Source organism: Megalopta genalis, chromosome 9 (genome assembly GCF_051020955.1).
Source record: "Megalopta genalis isolate 19385.01 chromosome 9, iyMegGena1_principal, whole genome shotgun sequence".
Lineage (NCBI taxonomy): Eukaryota > Metazoa > Arthropoda > Insecta > Hymenoptera > Halictidae > Megalopta > Megalopta genalis.
The window spans coordinates 13363960-13385775 of record NC_135021.1 but is presented as its reverse complement, the minus strand read 5'-3'; the positions used below and the strand labels follow the sequence as shown (position 1 = coordinate 13385775).

The 21816-nt window shown below is 40.9% G+C and overlaps 2 protein-coding genes across 3 annotated transcripts; both read right to left on the bottom strand.

The window, feature by feature from the left end:
* Window positions 1–5678: 5678 nt before the first annotated feature.
* On the bottom strand, window positions 5679–14123 carry AP-2alpha (adaptor protein complex 2, subunit alpha). Of its 2 annotated transcripts, none has more exons than XM_033471038.2 (14): window positions 13995–14123; window positions 12980–13066; window positions 12142–12353; window positions 11867–12060; window positions 11552–11783; window positions 11373–11481; window positions 10640–11283; window positions 10424–10555; window positions 10159–10356; window positions 9765–10096; window positions 9411–9679; window positions 9166–9310; window positions 8741–8948; window positions 5679–8642 (listed from the first exon to the last, which is right to left on the bottom strand). In XM_033471038.2, the coding sequence occupies exons 2-14, from the start codon at window positions 13041–13043 to the stop codon at window positions 8565–8567; spliced, it is 2817 nt and encodes a 938-aa protein (XP_033326929.1). In that variant the 5' UTR covers window positions 13044–13066; window positions 13995–14123; the 3' UTR covers window positions 5679–8564. The 2 variants fall into 2 exon arrangements, with proteins under 2 accessions (XP_033326929.1, XP_033326930.1); XM_033471039.2 differs by lacking the exon at window positions 13995–14123 and adding an exon at window positions 13420–13440.
* Window positions 14124–14688: 565 nt separating this feature from the next.
* LOC117220774 (uncharacterized) lies at window positions 14689–15538 on the bottom strand. Its single transcript, XM_033471046.2, has 3 exons — window positions 15356–15538; window positions 15126–15252; window positions 14689–15053 (listed from the first exon to the last, which is right to left on the bottom strand). Exons 1-3 carry the CDS (start codon window positions 15480–15482, stop codon window positions 14807–14809), a joined length of 501 nt encoding a protein of 166 aa, XP_033326937.1. The 5' UTR covers window positions 15483–15538; the 3' UTR covers window positions 14689–14806.
* Window positions 15539–21816: the final 6278 nt, after the last annotated feature.

Genomic DNA, 21816 nt, shown 5'->3' with positions numbered 1-21816 from the left:
TACACGGTTTCTTTTGACACGGTTCGTTCACAGTTACACGAGCTTTTTGACACCTTTTATTCACATTCACGCGGTTCTTTTCACAACGTGGTTAAAACGATTTCGCCCCGAGAGAAAGGAAACGTATCCGTCAATTACGACGATGGAAAAAGCAAGGCCGCGAGCAAAATGTTGATCTTTTAAAAAACATTACTTGATTCGATTCTTCTCAATGCATTAACGTTTCTTTCTTTCGCGCGTTCGTCGAACGCACGCAACGAATGCATTACCACAATGTCGTACGCGTCCCGTGTTAATCAATTTCACTTTAAACACGTTTTCTTCTGTGCTACGAGTTCGCCGAATGAATGGATCTTCCTGCGTTCGTGTCGTATTCATTTGATGCAAGTTTGATTACTCTGCGTGAAATCAATTTGTTAGCAACATGTTTACGCGTTCGCCGTGTAAAAAGAGACTCGGGTGTACGTTCGTTTATCAGGTAATTTACGTGATCCGTCTGGTATTCGTCTGATACACATATGGAACATTGCTATACACGATGGTGCTACGATACAAATGTCGGTGATATTGTCGGTGAAAAATATAAACGAGCATAACCATTCCGCGATGCTGCATTCGCAGACAAAAGTATTCGTACGTGAGAATACAACCAGGTAACATAAGCAGATAACATAATCTTGGGAAAGAATTTAAGAGTAATACCATTTTCAATGTTTTCAAAGTCATTTTCAAATACAAACAATCAATTTCACTCGCATCAATTCGTCTACTATTCATTGCAATTGCTTCCGAAAATATATGTCCTCCATGTAGATCTGTAATGTTCTATCGAAATACAGGGTGTCCAAAAAATGTCTCGTAATCCGGAAATAGAGGGTTCCTGAGGTCATTTGAAGTAACTTTTTCCTTAGCGAAAATGCAAACCGCTGCTTTGTTTACGAGTTATTAACGAAAAACTCTGACCAATAAGAAGCGAGCTCGGCTGGCGCGAGGCGGCCCAGTCAACGGACGCACGAAGCCCAGTTCCGCTTATTGGCTCTGCCGTCTCGCGTCAGCCGATCTCGTCTCTCATTGGTCACTGTTTTTCGTTAATAATTCCTAAACGAAGCCTCGAATTGCATTTTCGCTAAGGAAAAAGTTACTTCAAATGACCCCAGGAACCTCCCATTTGCGGATTGCGAGACATTTTTGGGACACCCTGTATAATAAACTGCGATGTACATGATGGAAATATGAAAGGAAATTCGCGTTATGGAATTGCAGAAGAATCTGACAATTAAATTTTCCAGCAGTGCAATATATCGTTAGCAAAAATGAGAACGTTAATTACACGTAGGAAATTCGATCGAATATGAACAAGTGAGGGGATTGCGCGAACGAGAGACGTATCGCGCTGGTGTACGAGTACTTTTGTTAGCAGCTGCACACAAGAGCATCGTATATTCCGTCTGTCTTCTCGAGTTTCATTATACATCCACGAACGATACGCTTCAGATAGAAATTAAAGTGAAGAACGAATCGACACGATGGTTCCGCGATAACGTTGAGTTCGATGTTTTCGCTGCTACTTCGGTGCATCGCATTGGCAGCCACGAAACAGTTCCCGATATCGTCCCGCTACACACGATGGAGCTCGTTTTCGGTCCTTCCGATAAAATACATAGAAAACCGATAAGTACAAAACGCGTAGACTATGTTCTCTCGCGCGGACAATCTTTTGTGTATTTCTCTGACGTTTCCTGTACCTCTTTAGCGTCGCCTAGTTATATTGAAATGGTGGATCCGGGTTTAGACGAGAGCAAAATGACCACTTCAGCACTGTCCTCTTTCCTCAAAGACTGGGACCAGCGAGACCACGCCCGCTCAGAGCATATTCAAGATTAGGATTTATACAAAAGAAGAACAAAATTTGTAATACAGTTGTCTTCGTAACAATTTTGTTGTCTTTGGCAATTTTGTTGAACATGTCTCCACAAATGCAATGCAACATTAAACTATGTCATCATATACAGGAGAATCCGAAGAATATTATTGCGCAAGTTTGAACCATGCAACAGTCGAATCTGATGAGCAGTATCAACTTTTTACGCCAAAAGATTTCTGTTTAGATCGACCATTTCGTCCACCATGCCCCATTTCTCCCGTACAGTTTTTCCTCGATGACCCCGTAGCAGTGAAAATTCGCGGTCAACTCGTGATCGAACAAGTATGATTGTGGTGAATCGATGAATCGCTAGCTCGACGACTCGCTACAGTGACGACAATACATGTATAACGCTCTATAAATGATTTGAAACAACGTCGATATACTCTCGCACCGTAAAACCTAACTATAAAAATAAGTCGCTGTAAAACATGCCGTGATAGGTGAAACACGATTAAAAATGATCCACGCATTGCATCCGTTCAACTGCGTTAATTATCTATCGAATCTAGTTGTAAAGGGTAACCTCGGCTACGTGTCCTCTATCATTCTAAGGAACTTTGAGAGTAGATACAAAACGCTCGCTGTTCGGCTAACAGATTCAGCTTGAAAAAGTTCTTCTGCATTCGCTTCCGGATTGAATCGTCCAAATAGAATGCGCGATCATCGCGATCTTTCACTTTTCCGCAAAATTATTTCGTGCTGAACGCAATCGAACGATGATTTCTTTAATACTCGAACAGTGGACCCTTTTGACAAACACATAATCGGATATGCTCAGGATTGTTAATAATTCTAGTTATCAATTATTTCGACATTCTTTTCTACGTTAGTCTTTCTATGGACCTTAATGGAACATGCGAAGATTTCAATGAATTGTTAGAAACTAAATCGTCAAATAATAATTTAATTTACACTCGAGGTCCAAAAAGACTCAAGCTTCGCCGTCCGAGCGATAAACTCTAAAATCTTAAATGAATCTATAGATCTAGACTCTTTCGGCTGGTGCAGATAATCTTCGCTCGACTCTAAAACGTTGACAAAAATAGGATCTGTGCTACGCAACGTTCGGCAATGTTGTTCAAAAGATCGCGAAGATCACGCGATTCTCGATCGATCAAGCCGGAAATTGGTTGATGTCCTGTTTCGACGCTGTGCTGTATACTATAATACGAAAAGCGGTTCTCTGCGTGCCTGCTCGAGTATAGAACATAATGCACATGCACACACATACGTCACGCTGCTGAGAATTATCTACTGCCGCCTGACTGTTGTCGGCGTGGGATTGCACCGATCACGAAAAAGTTTTCCAAAAAAGGGGATATCGAATCGGCACCCGCCTTGCAAACGGGGGAAAAATGACGTAAACGCGGGACGTTTCAGGACGTTCGTTGAGTTAGGCAAATTTCGCGCAACGTTTCCCGCTCGTCGTCGTACAATCTGCTTACAATCATGTACTCGCGTAAAATGGACCCCGCGGAGTTTCTCTGTACTTTCAAATCGTAGACGAAACTGTGACTTGTCCACGGTTTTGGCACTAAATGAACTTCGACTCCCGGACTGCGAAAGTTCACGCGAATCCCTAAAAACCTTTCTAAAGAAATTCGAAATGTCCGAAGGTACCGTACTAGGTTCTCGCGAAAATAATGGTCGACAGATTAAGCGATAAACAAGCTTCGGTCGACGAGCAAAAGAGCACAATTTTTACATTATTATAGCAGAGGACTCGACCATTATTCTTGAAGCGATGAAACACGAGAAGCGAGAGGATACTGAAACACGAGTCTTGGAGTTTTCCGAAACGCCTGATCAGCATAATCGCGCGAGGTTTCGCAGTCCGGTGATGATTCGACTGCGGATTTGATGTTTCGATGAAAATGATTGAACGATGAAACACATTTTCATCTGTCTCCTGTTTTCCGAAATTGACCTAGATACATTTTTATACTGTGCGCGACGTGTCGCAGTCCAGCGATGATCGAACGCGACCGTCCGCGTGTAATTTTCAATCGTCGGCAATTTAGACGTTTCAAACGCGCGAGCAATGTCAATCGAATCGACGCTCGATTGATCGGCGATCGTTGTGTCCCGGCGCAGCCTGGATCGCGGGATGTTGCGCCGATCGATCGAAAGGGCGCAATTTGTACGAGATTATAACGCGTTATGCATACACTTGATGATCATGATACAAATGATATTCATTTTACAAACGTTCGCGTACGCCGGGTTGATCGTTGGCAAACGATTGTTTATTAACAGACCTGGGATCGATTTATGTAGCGAAGGTGTCGTTGATTACAGAGCAAGGTGATTATGATAACGCATGAAGATTGAATGTAGAAATCCTATGATCATCGTTGGCCCACAGATCTTATGCAATTTTGAAGAGAAGAAAAAAAGAGTAGGAAAATATTGCTACGAAAACGATCGAACGAAGCAATTTACGTATTTCGTTTCTCACAAATGATCCAGAAAGTTTTGATTTCGCATAAAAATCTGCAGTTCGATTGTGTATTTGTGCACGCTACGTGTACCTAGCTTGAAGCGAACTAAGCGGTCAGTGATCTACTATAGAAAATGTCGTTGGATTAGAAGAATAAATTCCCTAAAGCTTGTCATTGTTGTCGATTAGAATGGAACGGTTTCGACGTTCGATAGAAAATGATTGTAGGTACGATTGAAAGCGTTCCCGTTCACTATCGAATTCCTACATTGAATCCATTGCACGAAGGTGTGAGAAAGCAGCGAGGAAAACGACAAAGGATTTACCGGAATAAATCTCTGTAGCGTTGTAACATATACGCGGCCCGTTTCCGGCAACACAACAGTCTAACAATCACGTGTGCCGCCGCGCTAATCCAATATCTTCAATAATCGGTATATATAACATATATATTTCTTATATGAATTATATATACTTTATTTATATATACGTATCCACGCGCGTGTGTACACAGGGCATGCCGTCTAACCGACAAACAATCGCGAGTCCAGTTTTGGGTGATTGCTACGTTTATGGTGTGCGCATGGGCATCCGACAATTTCCAACTGTTCTTTGAATTTTCGCGAGCTTCTCGGATATGGTTGCACAGAAGCATCTCGATCGTAATCGTAATTTTCACTTGTAATTGTAATCTCTGCGATCGGTAAAGGTGATGTTGCACGAAAGTTGAATTCGAGATCGCTGTATCTACGTTCGCCGGGTCTTGTTGAATTGATCCAGCTGCTGAAGATGGCTGCGAAATTGTCGAACATCCTGTATACGTATAATATACATGATACATGTATTTACAGAACGAATCGATAAATTTTGCCATCCGAAGTGACTCGTATGCATCGATTTGCTCAAAAAAATGTTTTATGCAAAATATATATTGTATTCTGGTTCCTTTTAGAGATTAAGGTCGGGTCGAGGTTGGGACGTTTTGATAAAAAAACACATGATCCCATTCATAAAACCCTTAGCGGTCTCGATACCTCGAAAAAGTACGAGGCATAAAAATGTAAGAGTTCATTCGTGCAACTAGCCAGCTTCTCGTAAACGATAAAGTGCGGTGGGAAAATGGAAGAGGGGAAAAAACGCTCTGCCGTCTTTGCAAGCATCGTGATGGCGTTTGCAACATGCGGGTGACTTTCAATTTTGTTTAATGGAATGTTACACGTATATTTTTACATCGCGCGAAAGCGTTCACCAAAATGAGACCACAGTGTTGTGCTTCGAGGAACCAAAGAAATGTATTTTCAAAACGCTGGCTAGTTAGTGAACACCCTGTATATTTAGTATAAACAATTTTTCGATCGAATCGATACACGAGGAATATTATTTCTGACATCGGTTCTCGTTCACTCGCCCTGTAGATACACATGCGAGTCTAATCGGGCGAACATGATTCACGGTTTCCGTAAGCAAAATTATAGGAGTGTACATACAGACTCTCGCGATAGTGGTAGAATAAACATGAACCTGGTCAGCCATTCCGAAACGTAAATCGCATTTACAAATCCATGACTGGGGCCATTCATATGCGTCCGAGGGCTGGCTCGTGTTGTATTTACAATTATTTGTTTCCGCGTGGAGTGTTCTTGCCTTTCGGTGCCGAGAGCGTGCAAATAGAACATTTGCTAATACACACACACACATACATATATATATGTACAGAAAACAAAGATCGAATCTATATAAAAAGGGAAGCAGCCTCGAAAAAGGTATTCGTCGACAGAAAAGTACACGATAGTGAGCTTAATATTAACATAAAAGACTTAATTTCGAGTTAAATCTAAAGAATCATTGAGCCTGTACAGATACATTATTGAAACGATCGGGACTTACAAAATAATTTTCTGCAGAGCACTCATTGTCGCGGGTACTTAGGGCTCCAGAACTCGTACACTCGATTGAGAGCCGAGTAAACGAGTATGACTGAATACAACTTGGATATTCGATCAATTTAGATCCAATGTGATCTAGCTATTCGCTTAATTTAGACCAATGCATTTAACACGTAATTCGGACTCAACTCTCTGATACTTAATTTAGATTCGAGTACTCGAATACCCGGACAGTGAGGGCTCTACAATTCCATGAGTACTTGGACTCTTTTTTTTCAGGAATGTTCGTTCGCCCTGTTCTCTCAAAAATGGAAAACCGATTAAAAGCGTCGCTAAAGCTCGTGCAATTCTTTCATGGAATCCTGTATCGAAAACCAAATACTCGAAGGTAAAGAAAGAGCATTTCGTAAAAAGATCAGCTATACAAAAAAACGGCCTCGAAAAGTCGAGTAAAGGGAAGAATGTTGCAAAATAGAAGAAAACAGAAGTAGGTGGTATCGATTTTCCTTCTATTCAAGAAACCTTTGGCGTTCCACGCGCGATCGAATTCTTAATTAATCATTAAAATATATTAACGCACGCATATAGTCTTTTGATTCGGACGATACCTAGATAGTCATGTTCGAACCTCATGCAGACAGCAACGCATATTATACGTCTATAGTAAAAGTAAGAAACGAAATTACAGGTGGAATAAGGAGAAGGGTTTCCAATATAAATTTATGCTATACGAACATAAAAAAAAAAAAATATACATCTCGTGTTCGCATGATAAAGAAGATACAAATGAAACAGCAGGAGGAGACTCTCAGATAGATCGTGGATCCTCACAGGCCAGCAAAGCGGACCGGACTTCTCTGGTGTGTCTCTTGCAAACGGCTCTTTATCAGCACATTTAATCAACGGATATTTCTTATGTACAATTCAAATATAGAGCTTTACAATTTTCCATATAACAAAGAGATAGACAGGAGATAATCGAAGCGTGGGTGGTCGCGATTGCAAACGCGGTTCAAGCGTTTTCTTTTCGCAGAGAGCTGCTCTATTAATTTTCTATATCCATTCCCCCTTCAAACATGATGAACGTTTGAACGCATCCGCGAATATATCATCTGTACAAGATATACTACGGAAATATACATCTCACACAAGACTCGTTAATTAGAAAAAGGGTTCGTTTTTCTTTGACGAAGAATATTCTTGGTTCGTTCATTGCCTCGCCTGAACTCGATCGCTCCTCCTCGCGAGCCAAACTTTGTTGACCAGCCATGGATTTATACACCAACGTCTGAGGTAAGAAGAAATGATCCCTGGGGCGAGGGGGGTAGAGGGAGAACGATGGGGTGGAGTGGGGGGGGGCGGAACAGAGGGTGAGGGGATCAGGACAGGAGCGATGACGTCGAACCTACTAATTACAAGAGAAATTTTGAGCTCCGTTAAATACAAGGAAATCTACCATAAACAACTAATATTATACAACTATCGTCATCGTGCCCAAATTTACTCTCGCCGACGCAACAATGATAGTTAATTATAATAATCTCAGAAACCGAAGTCGGTACGAAACGAAGTAGATGGAGGAGCGCGCCACGAGAACGCAACTGCGCGGGCCGATAACAATGGAATCGCTGGAGGCGATGCAGCTCGGTGTGTAAAACTGATTACAAAAAAGAACGAACGAGTACTTGATTAGAAATCTCTTGTAAAAAATCTGTGTCGATAATCGGATGCTGTCCCCGAACATAGTTTGCTAATACTCGTGGCAGAAACATCGATACGTCATTGGATAACCTCCGCTAAGGTTGAATTTCAAACGAAAAGAGAGAAGAAGATGACAAAGGTAATCTTTATAGTAAATTACCTTCGCTCGTAGACCAATGTGGTCCACGCGCTTTTGTGGACATTGCATACGTTGTTTGGTTTGACGTTTCATTTTTTTTTTTCGTTTTCATTTTGCTTTTCATGCACGCAATTATATGCGATAATTATACGCGATAACGTTGATTGTGTATTGTGTGTACCTGTGTATGGTTTTTTTTCCGGCGAAATCCTATGCCTTGCGTTTTGTCTTCGGGATTATATGTGGTAACAACGCTTCGTCTACACAAGGGATTCAGTTCTTACGACCGCGCTGTGAGCGTAAGCTTGGGTACAACGAATATCTCTTAACAAGTAATCATCAGTATCTTTCTCGAACGTCGAGAGACGACATCCTTTTATAATCACGATATGTCTTCCCACGGCGTTTCTGTGTGTTTTTTTTCTTTTTGTTTAATGGTACCTTAGAATAGTTTCACGCCTGCTAGGCCGTTTAAAATTGGTCCACCAGCAGGTCGCAGATCTCTACTGACATCGACTCCTTACTCGAACGCACCGTTAAACGGAACATCTGCGAATAAGATGTGGGAGAGTTATATTTTTTAAATATTTTGGAAATCAAAAGGCGTAGGGCAATTTAAGCAAATTGGGGATATCGTTAGAGATTACCTGTGCTTGTTTATTAGGTTCCAAACGTAGCAAACATCCTACTTGTTGGGCCCTCATGTGTACTATACCCGCGGAGACGAAATTATCAGGATTAGGGTCGATACCGTCGAGCAACTGCATTCCGAATCCTTGCAGTTTCGTGCGTACTTGCGCGAGATCTATTGGTTGTTGAGCCTTGAAGATCTTTTGCGAACGCTGTTGATTGGCTCTGCAAAATAAATTCGATTTTTAGAAAATAATGTTTTCGTTTAATACGTTTACTGTCAGCGAAAATCGGTAGTGTATGTTGTTTGTTTTGCGCTCAAAGTCATCCGAAGGTCATTCAAACATGTATCTCTTTAACCACTAAATGATATAATAAAAACCTGTTTTGCAAGAAAATAACATGACCTTGAAAATTTGATTAAATAAATTCATTTGCATACCCTCCGAGGTTTTTCCATCGCGCGAAGAACGATTCCCCGTTCATTTCCGTCGGTTCAAAGAATTTGTTGATCGTCAATGGTAGTTTCATCGTAATTTTTTGTGGCACGTTGTTGTAAATGAAAGATATGAGCATACTCGGCGCATCTGTATAAGAGGAAAACAATTTAATGACATCTCCGCAACGTTCAATTGAATCGCATGTCTATTTAATGGTTCTTAGAACGTTATGCAACGCGTGCCGTACCGCCATAGTCGTCGATACATTCCGCGTTAATCATTTGCTGTATCTGAGCGCCAGCCTCCAGCACCGGATCAACTGGCTTTACTTGCACGGCTAGTTTCGCTTGGTTCTCCTCCGTCCAGGAGAGCTGAGTTTGAAAACTGTGAAGAGCATATTGAGTCTTATTGCCGTAGAACAGACCGACGCGTCCCAAGTTTTGCCTAAATTCCGACTTTACTCCGATCTGAATTAGATCGCTTTCGAATAGGACACCATTGTTTTTACAAACGAACCTGGAAGCACATCGAGAATTCTTAGATTGGCGCAACTAAAAGAAGAAAAGTTGAACCTGGCTGTAATTTGAAGAATGTGTCTTACTTTTTAGGATTGTACGTGTTTTGGGCACCGTTTGTAGCACCGACTTTGTTCGACATATTATAGATGTCTCCCAGCACGTCCAGTAGCACACCTGTATTGCTGGCTGGCTGAGAAGATGGCGGTGTGGAAAGACCTAACAAATCTGCTGATGTGTTGTTAACAGTTCCTGCAGCGACTGCAGGCGCTTCTGCGTGATGGTTGGCATTCGGCGCAGGACTTTTACTTTCCCTAATTTCGTTTTCAGGCACTCGGCCAGGTTTTTTCTTCTTCAACACCGCGAGAATAGAGGATTCTCTTTCCGGGAATGCGGGCATTTCTTCCAAAACGGTAGCCTTTAAAAAAATCAGAACTATTTTAGTTGTACGTTCTAAAATAATATAAATTATATACTTACCAAAACCTCGCTGGATGCAATAATACTTAGTTGCAGGTACTCCGAAGCCCTCTGTTGCAGTTCCGCGTCCGCACTACGCAAATTGTTGTGTTGTCGAAACACATCTTGTATCTGGCTTCTCATTTCAGGGAACAGATTAATGAATTTGATATACGACGACAACAACAATGCTCGAGTCATTGAGGAGCATAAATGATACTAAAATTAGAGTTAGTGTTAATATATTGAATACACGGTTATTAGCGTAGAGAAATATAAAATTTACTTTGGAATGTAGTAACTGAAATTGTACGGCTGGGGATGAACGTTGGTCGCCAGCAATGAGATTTCCAAATTCGCCAAGTATATAACCACCAACTTTGACCATATTTGCGTGACAAGCTGGTGCCTGCAAAGCCTGGTCGAACAAAGATGAAAGGTTTCAGTCAAACTACTAATGCATCCGAGTACTCATTAATTAATTACACTCGCAAACAATCACCTCGAACACAGTTTTCGCCGCGTATCCTTGCACGTCGTCTCTGTTAATGACTATCTGGATGACTCTGTACCATACTTCCTCCGATACGTAGTCACCAGCTATCCTAATGAGATTCAATATCACGTCAACGTACCAAGTATAATCGGTAGCGTACTTCTCAGCCAAAATTGCAACCTTTAGCACCATCTCTTCTCTAATCGAATAGTCGGCCGTTTCAAGATAGTTCAACATCTCTTGTACTATCTCCTCCGCGTTACTCTTGTCGCACAAAGCGTACAAGAGGTCAACAGCTTGTTGCCTAACGGATACGTCCTTCTCCATTTTCATAGAAAGGATAACGACCTCTTGGTGCTTTTTTACAGCGTCATGCGAAAGCTCGGATCTGGCCAGGTGACACATGGACTCCAGAGCCAGGTAGCGAAGATTAGTCTCGCGATTTGAAAGAAATTGGCCAAGTTGATTGCACGCCCTAACCGATAAAGGCAGTTCGCTGTCGTTGTGTATAATTAAACTAATCGCCTCGAATAACACCGCGTTCTTTGCATTCGAGTGCTGTACTTTCTTTGATTTCGGTGGTTCCTGCGCTTTGTTCAGTATGGTTTCTAGACACTCATTTAATCTGCCTCTCACACCTGGATCCTCGGCTGTTAAAATGTAAATATTTAAATTAAAAATTAAAATCGCTCTTTAGGCACTTACAATTTAGTCAAAAAATAAAATCAAGATGATATACCAGGCGGAGTGTAATTCTGCAGTAATCGCAGTAATTTAATGGACAACCATGGTGCTGGCACAAAATAATATGTATAATCCTGTAGGTCTGTGTAGCTTGATGTCACAATCTAATGAGACAGAGTAAATATCAAAGAACTATCCTTGAACTATCCGCTGGATTAATAAGCAAAGCCATACCCTGCTCAATCTTGAGACTGCCAAGCTAACGCATCCCTTGTATTCGTCTGGATTTCTTTTTACAAGAGCATCGATTAGGGATGCTGCCGCGGTGACAACACCAAGATGTTGGTCGTTCAATAAATGAACTATACGCGAAGTCCATTCTCCTCCAGGGACAACATCCGGCGCTGTACGCAATAATCTTAACAAGCACAGTGCCGCGCTTTGTTTCACTACGTCCATAGTATCTCTGTTAATGCAAAATAATAAAAATATTAGTAACGTTTTCGTAATATTATGAGCTACATTAATGAAAAAGTTACAAGAACCTACCCAGATACAAGTAATTTTGGTATCTCATTACCAAAAGCTTCAGCCATTTCCTTACTGCCAATATTGGCAATGCATTGAAGAGCAAGATTAACATGAATTGGATTACGGGATGCAAGATCATTCTTTATACTCTGAATTATCAACTTAATGAGATCACTATTTGTATTTACTAAAACTGATATGAAAAGGTATCCCTGAAACAAGCAAAATATTTAGATAGTGCAATTAAATTTTCCACAAAAATTACAGTATATTGTTAAGAGATTGATACTCACAATTTGTTTTTCTGAGTACTTATTGGATGAAAGTAAATTGACAGCCTCCATATGGCCAAAGTCAATATCATGACCAAGGAGAAAAATAAAAAGGAGCTTGCAAACATATTTCTTTTTCTGATAACCATCTAATGGCTTATCTCCTTTAAATTTACTCCGAATGTTTGCCAATTCTTTGTTTATTCTCTTGATTTCTGCTTCTTTACTTTTACCTGGTGAGACCAATGTTTATTCATTTATATTACATTTTAGAATTTATATATAATTTATTGCACAATGTATTAATACATACAGAATATATGTAAATATTATATGTACAAGTATACATTTGTCATAGTTTTCATAGGAAAGTATAGTGGCTGCATGCCACTTGGACTGGCATCAAAGTATGCATGTATTGATTTGCTCTATATCTGCTAGATTTTTTAATCTACATTGTATGTACGATAAATTACTACTTATTCGTAATTTTTTTAATTCTTTAGGGAATTCAGAGTGTAAGCTCTGATAGACATTTATTACATTATGCCAAGTATTACATATTAGTGTACAAAAGACAAACTATAATCACAGAGATATGACTATATCAGAGCTCCGCCCCCTGTCTCCTACTCTGGATTGCTTGAAATATTTTGCATGTCATATTAGTTTCAATGGCATCGTATCTCTGAATGGATAGAAGATGGGAAAAAATTTCAATGAACCAAATATAAACTTATGTTCTTGATAATCTAATACTGTAATATTACTTAGAAACACGTCCATTATAGAATTAAATACAATTTAATGCTAGGATATAAAATGAACTTGTATGATAGGTATATTTAATTTAACTCACAATTCCTGATATCAGAAATGAACACAGCCAGTCCACGCATTCCATCTCCTCTCACAGCCGGCATTTTGTCTTCTTCTTAAAAACCACCTGTGAAGCAAAGCACATTGAAAGGTACTCATGTGGTACTCAAGAGCACATCAATAATGCATATTCTTTAGCAATTCAATGGTTCGATCTTTTGCATCAGCTGCTGAGAATTGTATCTACCATAATTATATCAACAAAATTCAATGAAAATATACTATATAATATTGCATCATCAACAAATAGGAGTGAATGATATGAGAAAAAATTTTCTTTAAATTTTACAAATAGACTCAAACAGTTGTTTCTACTTGCAACAGTGAAAATATATAATACAGTAGTAGGTTCCCAAGTATCTAACACATTATTTCGTGAATCACAGTACACAATCATTTAATGACACCGAGTCGACGTACAAGGGGAACGAAGCTCAAAAAAAAGCGGTCCGAACGCAATTCGCTGATTAAGAGTGCTCGAGCCGACGAGCCCTTCGGTCCCGAGAGCAACTTCGAAAAATCATTCGGTGCATCGGATTCGGGTGTTGAATATTGGACTATCGAAGCCAGGCACGGCGAACGAAAGGGAGAGAAATCGAGAAGATGAAGCGGCACGAAAACGAACGGAATATTGAGACGCTCGAAAGGAAAATCGAACGATTAAGCCGGTACCGCGTCCTAGATTCCGCTGGTCAAACACTTTTTGACAGCAGTGCCGTGCTAACGTTGATAGTGGCACCCGTTACGTGAAAACTTTTCGGGTCGTCTGACCGCGAATCGTGGCAACGCTCGCCGCGAGATTAATCGGAGATCATGGTGCATCGATATTCGAGTGTCTCGAACGGGAGAGACAAGCCGAAACAGTGTCTTTTTATCTGCCCGAAAAATAGCTGTCGCGTATAGGAGGCGATTGCCACCAAGCGCGACTATGGTTTTCGGTGGCGAGAGGTTATACGCAGTGCGCGCCGATTATACGATCAGTTTCGTGTACATACCGATCTGAGTTAGGGTAACTTTCACGCACGGCTCGATCACGCAGCACTCGGTAGGCGTGAAACTATTCGCGAGTCGGTGCCAGAGATTTCGTGGCTGTCGCCATTTGCAACCGCTGACTAGCTGACGGCTGCCCGTCAAATGCCACTGCGCCTGCGCTCTGCCCGTTGCGCAGCCAATTTCGTATTTCGAATCGCGGAAAATCGCATCGATTGTTAACATTTTTATCATTAACATACCAATCGTTATCTGTTTACTATTTTACACAAAGAAGTACCGTTTGCTGCTTTAACTATTGCGGATCATGAGGAAGATGATGATGATGCTTTATCAACAGATCACTTGACACGTTGAATGTCAGCCGATTTTTCTATGTCCGGGACTAGCGTAATGGTAAAATATCATATTCAGTTATTTAATTCAGATGCGTTATCAAGCTCATTATAAATTGAGATGCATTACCAAGCTCATTTAATTCACTGTTTTTGCTTTCTTTGCTAGTAATGTTATTCATTTTATGAACTTTACCATTTAATTGAATCTAACCACTAAATTGTAGTCACTATAATTGGCGGTCACGGCGCTACCGGCAAAATGTCGGTAATCGATGCAAAATTATCAAGCCGAATAATATTGAGTTTGCAATTAGATGTACAAGTTCCGCGATACTTTGGGAATTATAGGTCTGTAATACAATTTATTTTTACAAAACAATACTCTTTTATTGAATATTCATGTCGATGTATATTTACATAAGAAAGAAGATGGTTGAGTCTTCATAACGAATACATCTGCATCAAGGCTTCAGAAAGCGTTAGTTCGATACCTGATTCTGTATTTTTTCCAACAACATTTCCAACCTGTCTTTCATTACAGGTTGCCCTTTTTTGGTCTTTTTCGAAAGTTTCTTATAGGTTTGTGTTCGCTTTTGCTTGTACTTGTTGAGCGCTTCTTGTCTTTCTGCCTTCGTTCGTACAATCTCCTCTATCCTTTTCCTCTTCTCGTCCTTCTTACGCAGATATTCTTGTTTAGCTTTATAAAATGCACTTACTTTCTTCGTTCTATGAAAACAGTAAATTCACTCACATTAGTTTTATAATTATTTATAAGAAGAAAAATAGGGAAATACATACGGTTGATTGTCTTCATTCTGATTAGCGGTTTTCAATGAAAATTTTGGATCCTGACGTTGGCTTTTATCGAGGTCTTTGTAATAATTTCGTAAAATCGCCTTCTTTCTGCGCTCCTCCCATTGATTAACTGCAAAAATATCGTAGCAATCAAGATCAGTACAATGATCCCAAACATTCGATCATACAATCTAACCTATACGCATGCTGCTTGCATGGCTGTGGACACATACTTTTGTATTTGTTACTGTACTTTTGCGCTCTGTACTTCTTTTTGTCGAATGGTTTCCTCGCGTTCACTCGATCTTCATCGGCATTCCTTCGTCGTCCGCCCGGAGCAGTTTTCACGCGTCCCTCCATGGTCGTTGACAAACTTCGCCTTCGCCAAGACGTTAATTTAGTACCGTCGGTAAACGCAAGGGGGACTTAAGAGCAATCAAGCAGCGCGACAAGTGATGGCAATTCAAATGGAATTCTTCCTTCCTTTATTCAATATACAGCCGCGTTACACACAACTACATGTAACACCGCCTATTCTTCAAATCTTTTAAGAATTTAATTAAAAAGAGATTCATTATATATATAATTTACATCAACTCAGAGTTGGGTATCGGACGATTAAAATTTGTAGTTTCATTGATTACTATTCAAAAGAATTAATCCAAAATACCATTGCATGCTTCTAGTCGAAATTGTATTTATTTTTGTTTTTATGTGTGCCTTTAGTAAATTCTAGTAAATTTTTAGGAAAAATCAAATCCATTGAAACTTTGTTCAGATACAGTTTTCCAGTAAGCGGCGGACATTCTTCCTCTATTCCGATGTTTGCAACCATCCGTAGTTTATTTATAAGCTATCAGTGTTTCCTTGTTGGCAGGTGGACACGCGATGTCAGGTACCTGCGTCGCGGTGTATATTAAACAAAGCGGACCATGAAAGAATGGCACTTGCACAATCAGTTCAATTTACCACGGACGCTTGTCGCCTTGTTACGTATTCTCGGTTTATTCGTGGCAGTGACATTGGCCACTGCCACATTAAACATGCGTGTAACGGCATTTTTTCACGCGTACCGACGATAAAGGACGATAACCAACTGGTACCAGGCATAACGGACCGTCTGGTTCCTCTGTTTACCGACTTGCAAACAACGAACAACATGGCCGGACATTGTGATTACAACATCTCGTTTCGCTGAAATCATTCGACGATTTTTCGTAGACATTAAATCTATCATAGGTTTAAAGATTGGTCATTACAACGACCCGTCAAATTTTACGTACCATTTTTTCATAATACGTTACCAAAACGACCAAAGAAATCATGCATCAAGTTTTGTGGGACCAGCTTCTTCAATCTTCGAATTTATGTTCAATATTTTTAATAACGCAAGGTCTGTGCAGGATGACGGATTACGTAACTGGGGATCCAAGGCCGGCATTTTGGGTCGAAGTCGAGCGCCAAAGTATATATTATAGAAAGTGGACATTATGATATCAGACAATGACATCACGGCGCGTTAACCTCAAGCCCCATTTGCACTCAAGTCAGCGATACCGATGCGAAGTCGTCGTACGACGACAACGACTCGTGCTCCTCATTCAATCGTTCTAAGTAAGCCAAGTACAAGTGACTATTAAGTGCTCATTGTCTGCTTGGTAGCGAAACATTGAATGAAATCACCTTTTATTGCTCCAACGTCTGTCCTGCCGACGCACACTGACAATGATAATGGAAATCCTGGTCAGAAAATTAACACTTTCGAACATACATTTTTGTATACCAATTCACGAAGAGCGCGGTCGCTCCTTCGTTTGATCGATCAATTCCATTATAATCTAGTGAAGACGCAGAGCTAATCAATAGACTGTTGATCTCTATGCATAATTAAAAATTTGTGAGATAGTTGCAAGAGACAGCAGTTCAATAACAATGTATTTCTCATCCGGAGAAAGTGCGAGTGCACTTAGCACTTGCACTGATGCGTTTTTACAACTTTTCTGTAGCAGAACATGACATACGATACAAAATTGTTCTCTGCAATTTTTGCTATTTGCAATATAGACAGAGTCCTATTCTGGCTCAGTTGCTAAATACAAAAATTGTACCAATTTCCGGTCTCTCTTTAATCACCAATATTTAGGCGCCCGATAAAAATCAGGAAATTGGCTGGAAAAATCGGGATAAATCGACAGCAAAATCGTCGATCTAATCCAGAATATTCTATGGAATCAATCGTTGCTTTTGCCGACTTCAATTCTATTTTCACCGAGCACCGAAGGAAGAGATGATACGATTTTATTGTTCTCCGGACGTGCACGGTTGAAGGAAGTTGGCGCAGCGTGAGAGGTCACGAAATCGTGCTACATCGGACCGTACCCTCGACATTGAATCGTTCAGGAATGACAGTCGAAAGGGTCGAATGCTGAAAGAATTCTTTCGGTCGGATCTGGCCTCGGCCACTATACCGCTCTCAGACTTCGTCGGCTATTAATAGTCGATGGCGTGTACCGAGGAGAGCTACTATCTTTTCAGCAACCTCAACTTTAATTGTTTTCTTCGGCGTGCCCTGTATACCGATTATAATTGCTCGGCGAACGATCTCGCTTCCGTCTTCTCCCAGCGCATCGCATACGACCACGTAACTGTTGCATCGTTTTCGATGCACCAGAAGCTATTCTACAGGGTGGCTCAAATCAGGTGCTACTGACTGCTTTCTCCCACATTCTAGCAGTCGTCGACTTGATCTCCTTTTAATGCCCGTATTGCAAAAAGAATTTGTGTTTTAATTTGATTCATTTGATTGTATAAAATTGAAGCGAACGTTTCGAATTTTGTATAAACGTTCAGTCTGCTTATAGACTTTATTTCTGACTCAATTTTGCATCCATTTAAAATATTGATAGATCACATACATGCGCATAGTGCGTTAAGATCACATACTTAATACGTTTACATCTGCTAGCGACGAAGTATCAAAAGTGCAATCTGCACTATATAGTTTTGCACAAAACGCTAAACAGAACGCTTCAGAGCACTACAATGTTTTCGAAGAAGAACGTTAAAAGTGAAGTGTCGCTGAAAGATGGATTTCGAGTTGATAAACGATTCAAGATTGCAAGAGTTCCAGAGAATCGAGCTTCCCAGTTTGTCGGGTCACGATCGACATTTGGGAAATATTTGTTTCTCAGAAGCACGCGATTGTCGATCATCGCAAACAGATCCCGAGGGGGATTACCCGATCCAAAAAGCATCTAGCAACCGGTTTGCCTTCTAAGTGCATTTCGCGTGGCGGCCAAGATCTCTCGAAAAGGAACGTGGTCGGAAAAGAAGAAACATGTGTAGCAGGCACAGAAAGCGCGCTACGTAATGAGCGTGAGTCCGATCCATATTAGGGACCATTGTGACGCGTTTTATCGATCACTAAAACCCCCACATAGGTGACGTCATGTTACCGAGGTTCTCCCACGCAGAGCCGGGAGCGGAGACTTAAGGATTCCATGCTCGTTTCAGAAACACACGGGGCCAGAAACGAATCCGTTCTCGGCCAGAGTTCAAGACACTGTCTAGAGACACTCGGGGAGCAGTTTGACATTGACACACTTTATCGTCGATCTCGATCTCGGGCCCCATCGTTCGCGATCCACGCTCGTTTAACTGTGAAGTTCGTCCAAAAAATTCCGCGGCAAATATTCGCAAAACTCTTCGATCTGGACGATTCTTTCGCACGCTGTTAGGGTCATCGGCATAAGAAACGTTACGAACGTTTTCCTCGGAGGTTTGAAGAAATCGAACTTTCTTACCGCCTTCTAAAGGCGTGGACGGAGAAAACGGAGGAGAGGACCTACATGTTACTAAATCACCGAATTTAGCATCGATTTCTTCTATTTCGTTTCTGTTTAATAAGGTGTTCGAGGCGGTTTCCCTCCATTCACTTGCATACGGCAGGTGTAAACGAATATTTTCGAGCACAGGAAATTCAGAACGGTTTTATGGCTATGAAACGCAGCAGCGTGCATGCCCCGTTTCCATTTTCGGCTTGCGGTATGAAAGCGTACACCGCATGTTAAGTAGCAAAACTAGAGCGAAATCTGTGTCGGCTGTTGTTTCAGTCACATCTTTATTGATCGAGGACAGCTCATGCTCCTTGAATCTCTCGTTAACCCCAGAAATACTGAGCACTCGAGTGGACCTGTTGATAAGATCAACTTGGTACTTTTCTGGCCAAAATCAAGTTTCGGTCCATCTGCATTTGATCTTCATCAAATTGATGGCTTCCCTCCAACAGACCTCTGTAGGAGGCACCGAGCAAAATTGTATATCTAACATCAAAGTTATTCTTTAAACTCTAGTGTAAACTCTGCTCTAGCGATTTTGAACCGTGAATGCACGAGGAACGCGTGCTCATCGAGAACTTTCGGACTTACGTGTCGGCGATCTATATTCGCGAGGAAATAAAGGAAACGGCGGTATATAGGACACCGTTATTCATCCATACTTCGCGATGAGGAGGGTGATTCAGCCCCTGCTGGCATCCGCCACCCTCGATCGCAGGCACGTCACAGTTCGGTTCTATCGGGGAAGCATTCCTTGCGGTTTGATTCACCGGAAATCGCGATCGCGGACGACGCCGCGTACCAGGACTATTTATGAACAATAAGGAGGCGTCGTGACGCGGCGCTTCATTCAGTTCGGCGCGCGGTGACGCTGCAACCGTCGAAAATAGCGCCGGCATCATTTGCAGCTTGATTTAATGCGGCGAAAAAAAAGTTACGCGCCTCGACGCGTCGGCATAACTCGCGGCCTTCGAGCTTCTCCGAACGAATGGCCGAATTAGAACACCTGACGCCTCTTCGAGAACGACGAAATCGATTTTCCTCGCGCGATTTTCCTGCGCGAACATTCGAGACTCTCCTTCAGAAATATTGTCAATTTTCTTTCGTCCAACACCTGCAATCCTCGATTACTTAATTTTTATCATGACAGATAAAACGGTGCAAAGTGTAATCGCTAGATTGCGGATTTTTATGCGAAATAAAAATTGTCTTTGTTTAATCGCTTGAATAGATTAAATATAATACATTGACATTTTAAAATTCTTTTAATCTTCTTACTATCGTAAATCGCGTCTTTCCAATTTTTGCACGAATGCATAAAATCCGCAGTCTAGAATTGCCATTTTTGGTTTCAGGTAATACGCATGAAAACTGAAGTCAAACAATTAGTCACACACTTGTGGAAATTGTTCGGAAGTGTACGTAAGCCTGCAAGCCTCCTAGATAAATAAGTGATCTAATGAGAAGAATTCGTAGGCGTTGGAGGGTTATGATTTCGCAGCGCAGAGGAAGCATTGTGTTTTACGCGGGAAACGATGACTAATACGACCACGCGATCGTTTCCTTATTGATTGTCTCCCACGAAGATGAACATCGACGTATGTAAGTAAATGCAAGAATCTCATTTTCTCCGATTTAGGACTACTGAAAATTTTGAAAAATTTATTGGCGAACATGTTTCAGCTTATTCTACGGGTCCTCTGTCAAATTAACAGGATTTAGTAGTACTTTTTCTTTGATCTTTTCTCCGAGAACTCTTCTGTTCGAGAAATCTTCTATTCGGGAAAAGAAATCCGACTCAAGAAGAGAAATTCAACTCATGCAAAGATTTGTGGTTAATTATCAACGATCAAACTACGGAAGATTTTCTAAAACTTCGTGCTCTCACCGGCGCCATTTTTCACACTATTCTCGCTAATAAGACCTAATCGTGAACAATCCGATTTTCACGATATCAAGTGGTGAATTATATTACACGGTACATCAAGGGTTTTCTGAAGTCGACAAAGAAACAGCAGGACCTTGATTACCGTGGTGACCCAGTTGCCGACAGAGGTCTTCGTTAAGTTTTATTAAGGTCTCCACAGATGCTACTCCGGATGCTTTCTTCCAATGTGATCAATTTTTCAAGATTCGCCTTATAAAATAATTATTTTCATTCCGTTGAGTAAGAACTCCGATAAATTTTTAATATCCACATCAGAGAGCAAAATAGTCATCCAATCTATTCTTTAAAATTCTACAATCCTTTTGCACTGCACGCTTCTTCAATTTAATGTTTGAATTGCAACGGCTTGCCAAATAAGCCATTGTGAATTAAAAAAATGTCTATGAGTCATTGTACAGTAAAAAATACAAGTGATTCATTATACATGCTGCAACGTGTTACAACCCTGTTATAAATAAACATTTGCTCTGCACTATATTATTTATTATTGCTCCATTGCTACAATTAAAACGACAACTGTCCTGAACATAGTTTTAACATTAATAATTTATTAAGAACTATTTACTGCATAAACCGAAGAGGATTTAACGTTCGATTATACATTTGACGGGTAATTAGCGTTGTTTACGATTAATAATTACAGGGCACCGTCGTTTAAATCAATTAGCTCGATTGCGGTCACTTATGGACTATTTTAAATCGCTAGCAACGGTCGATGAATCGAATTAGTAAATTATAATCGATTAAAACAGGCAACTCTGGTTTTGGCCAGGTTTTCGGGGTTTCTCGCCGTTCGCCGGAGGCCGGTTTGGACCGCGTGCACGGATCCGATAATTGCCGAGTTTAACCGAGCTTCGACGAACTCCCACGAGCGGCGCGACGATTGCGTCGGGACTATTTAAGGGGCAGT

What these genes read in the sequence shown, in the direction of transcription:
- AP-2alpha (XM_033471038.2), bottom strand. Translation starts at nt 13,043, where the DNA reads ATGCCGGCTGTGAGAGGAGATGGAATGCGTGGACTGGCTGTGTTCATT. An exon ending in AGTACTCAGAAAAACAAATT is followed by an intron (nt 12,061 to 12,141) that starts GTGAGTATCAAT and finishes TGCTTGTTTCAG; the next exon opens with GGATACCTTTTCATATCAGT. An exon ending in TTCAGTTACTACATTCCAAA is followed by an intron (nt 10,357 to 10,423) that starts GTAAATTTTATA and finishes CTCTAATTTTAG; the next exon opens with TATCATTTATGCTCCTCAAT.
- LOC117220774 (XM_033471046.2), bottom strand. Translation starts at nt 15,482, where the DNA reads ATGGAGGGACGCGTGAAAACTGCTCCGGGCGGACGACGAAGGAATGCC. An exon ending in GTACAGTAACAAATACAAAA is followed by an intron (nt 15,253 to 15,355) that starts GTATGTGTCCAC and finishes ATATTTTTGCAG; the next exon opens with TTAATCAATGGGAGGAGCGC. An exon ending in CAGAATGAAGACAATCAACC is followed by an intron (nt 15,054 to 15,125) that starts GTATGTATTTCC and finishes CTGTTTTCATAG; the next exon opens with AACGAAGAAAGTAAGTGCAT.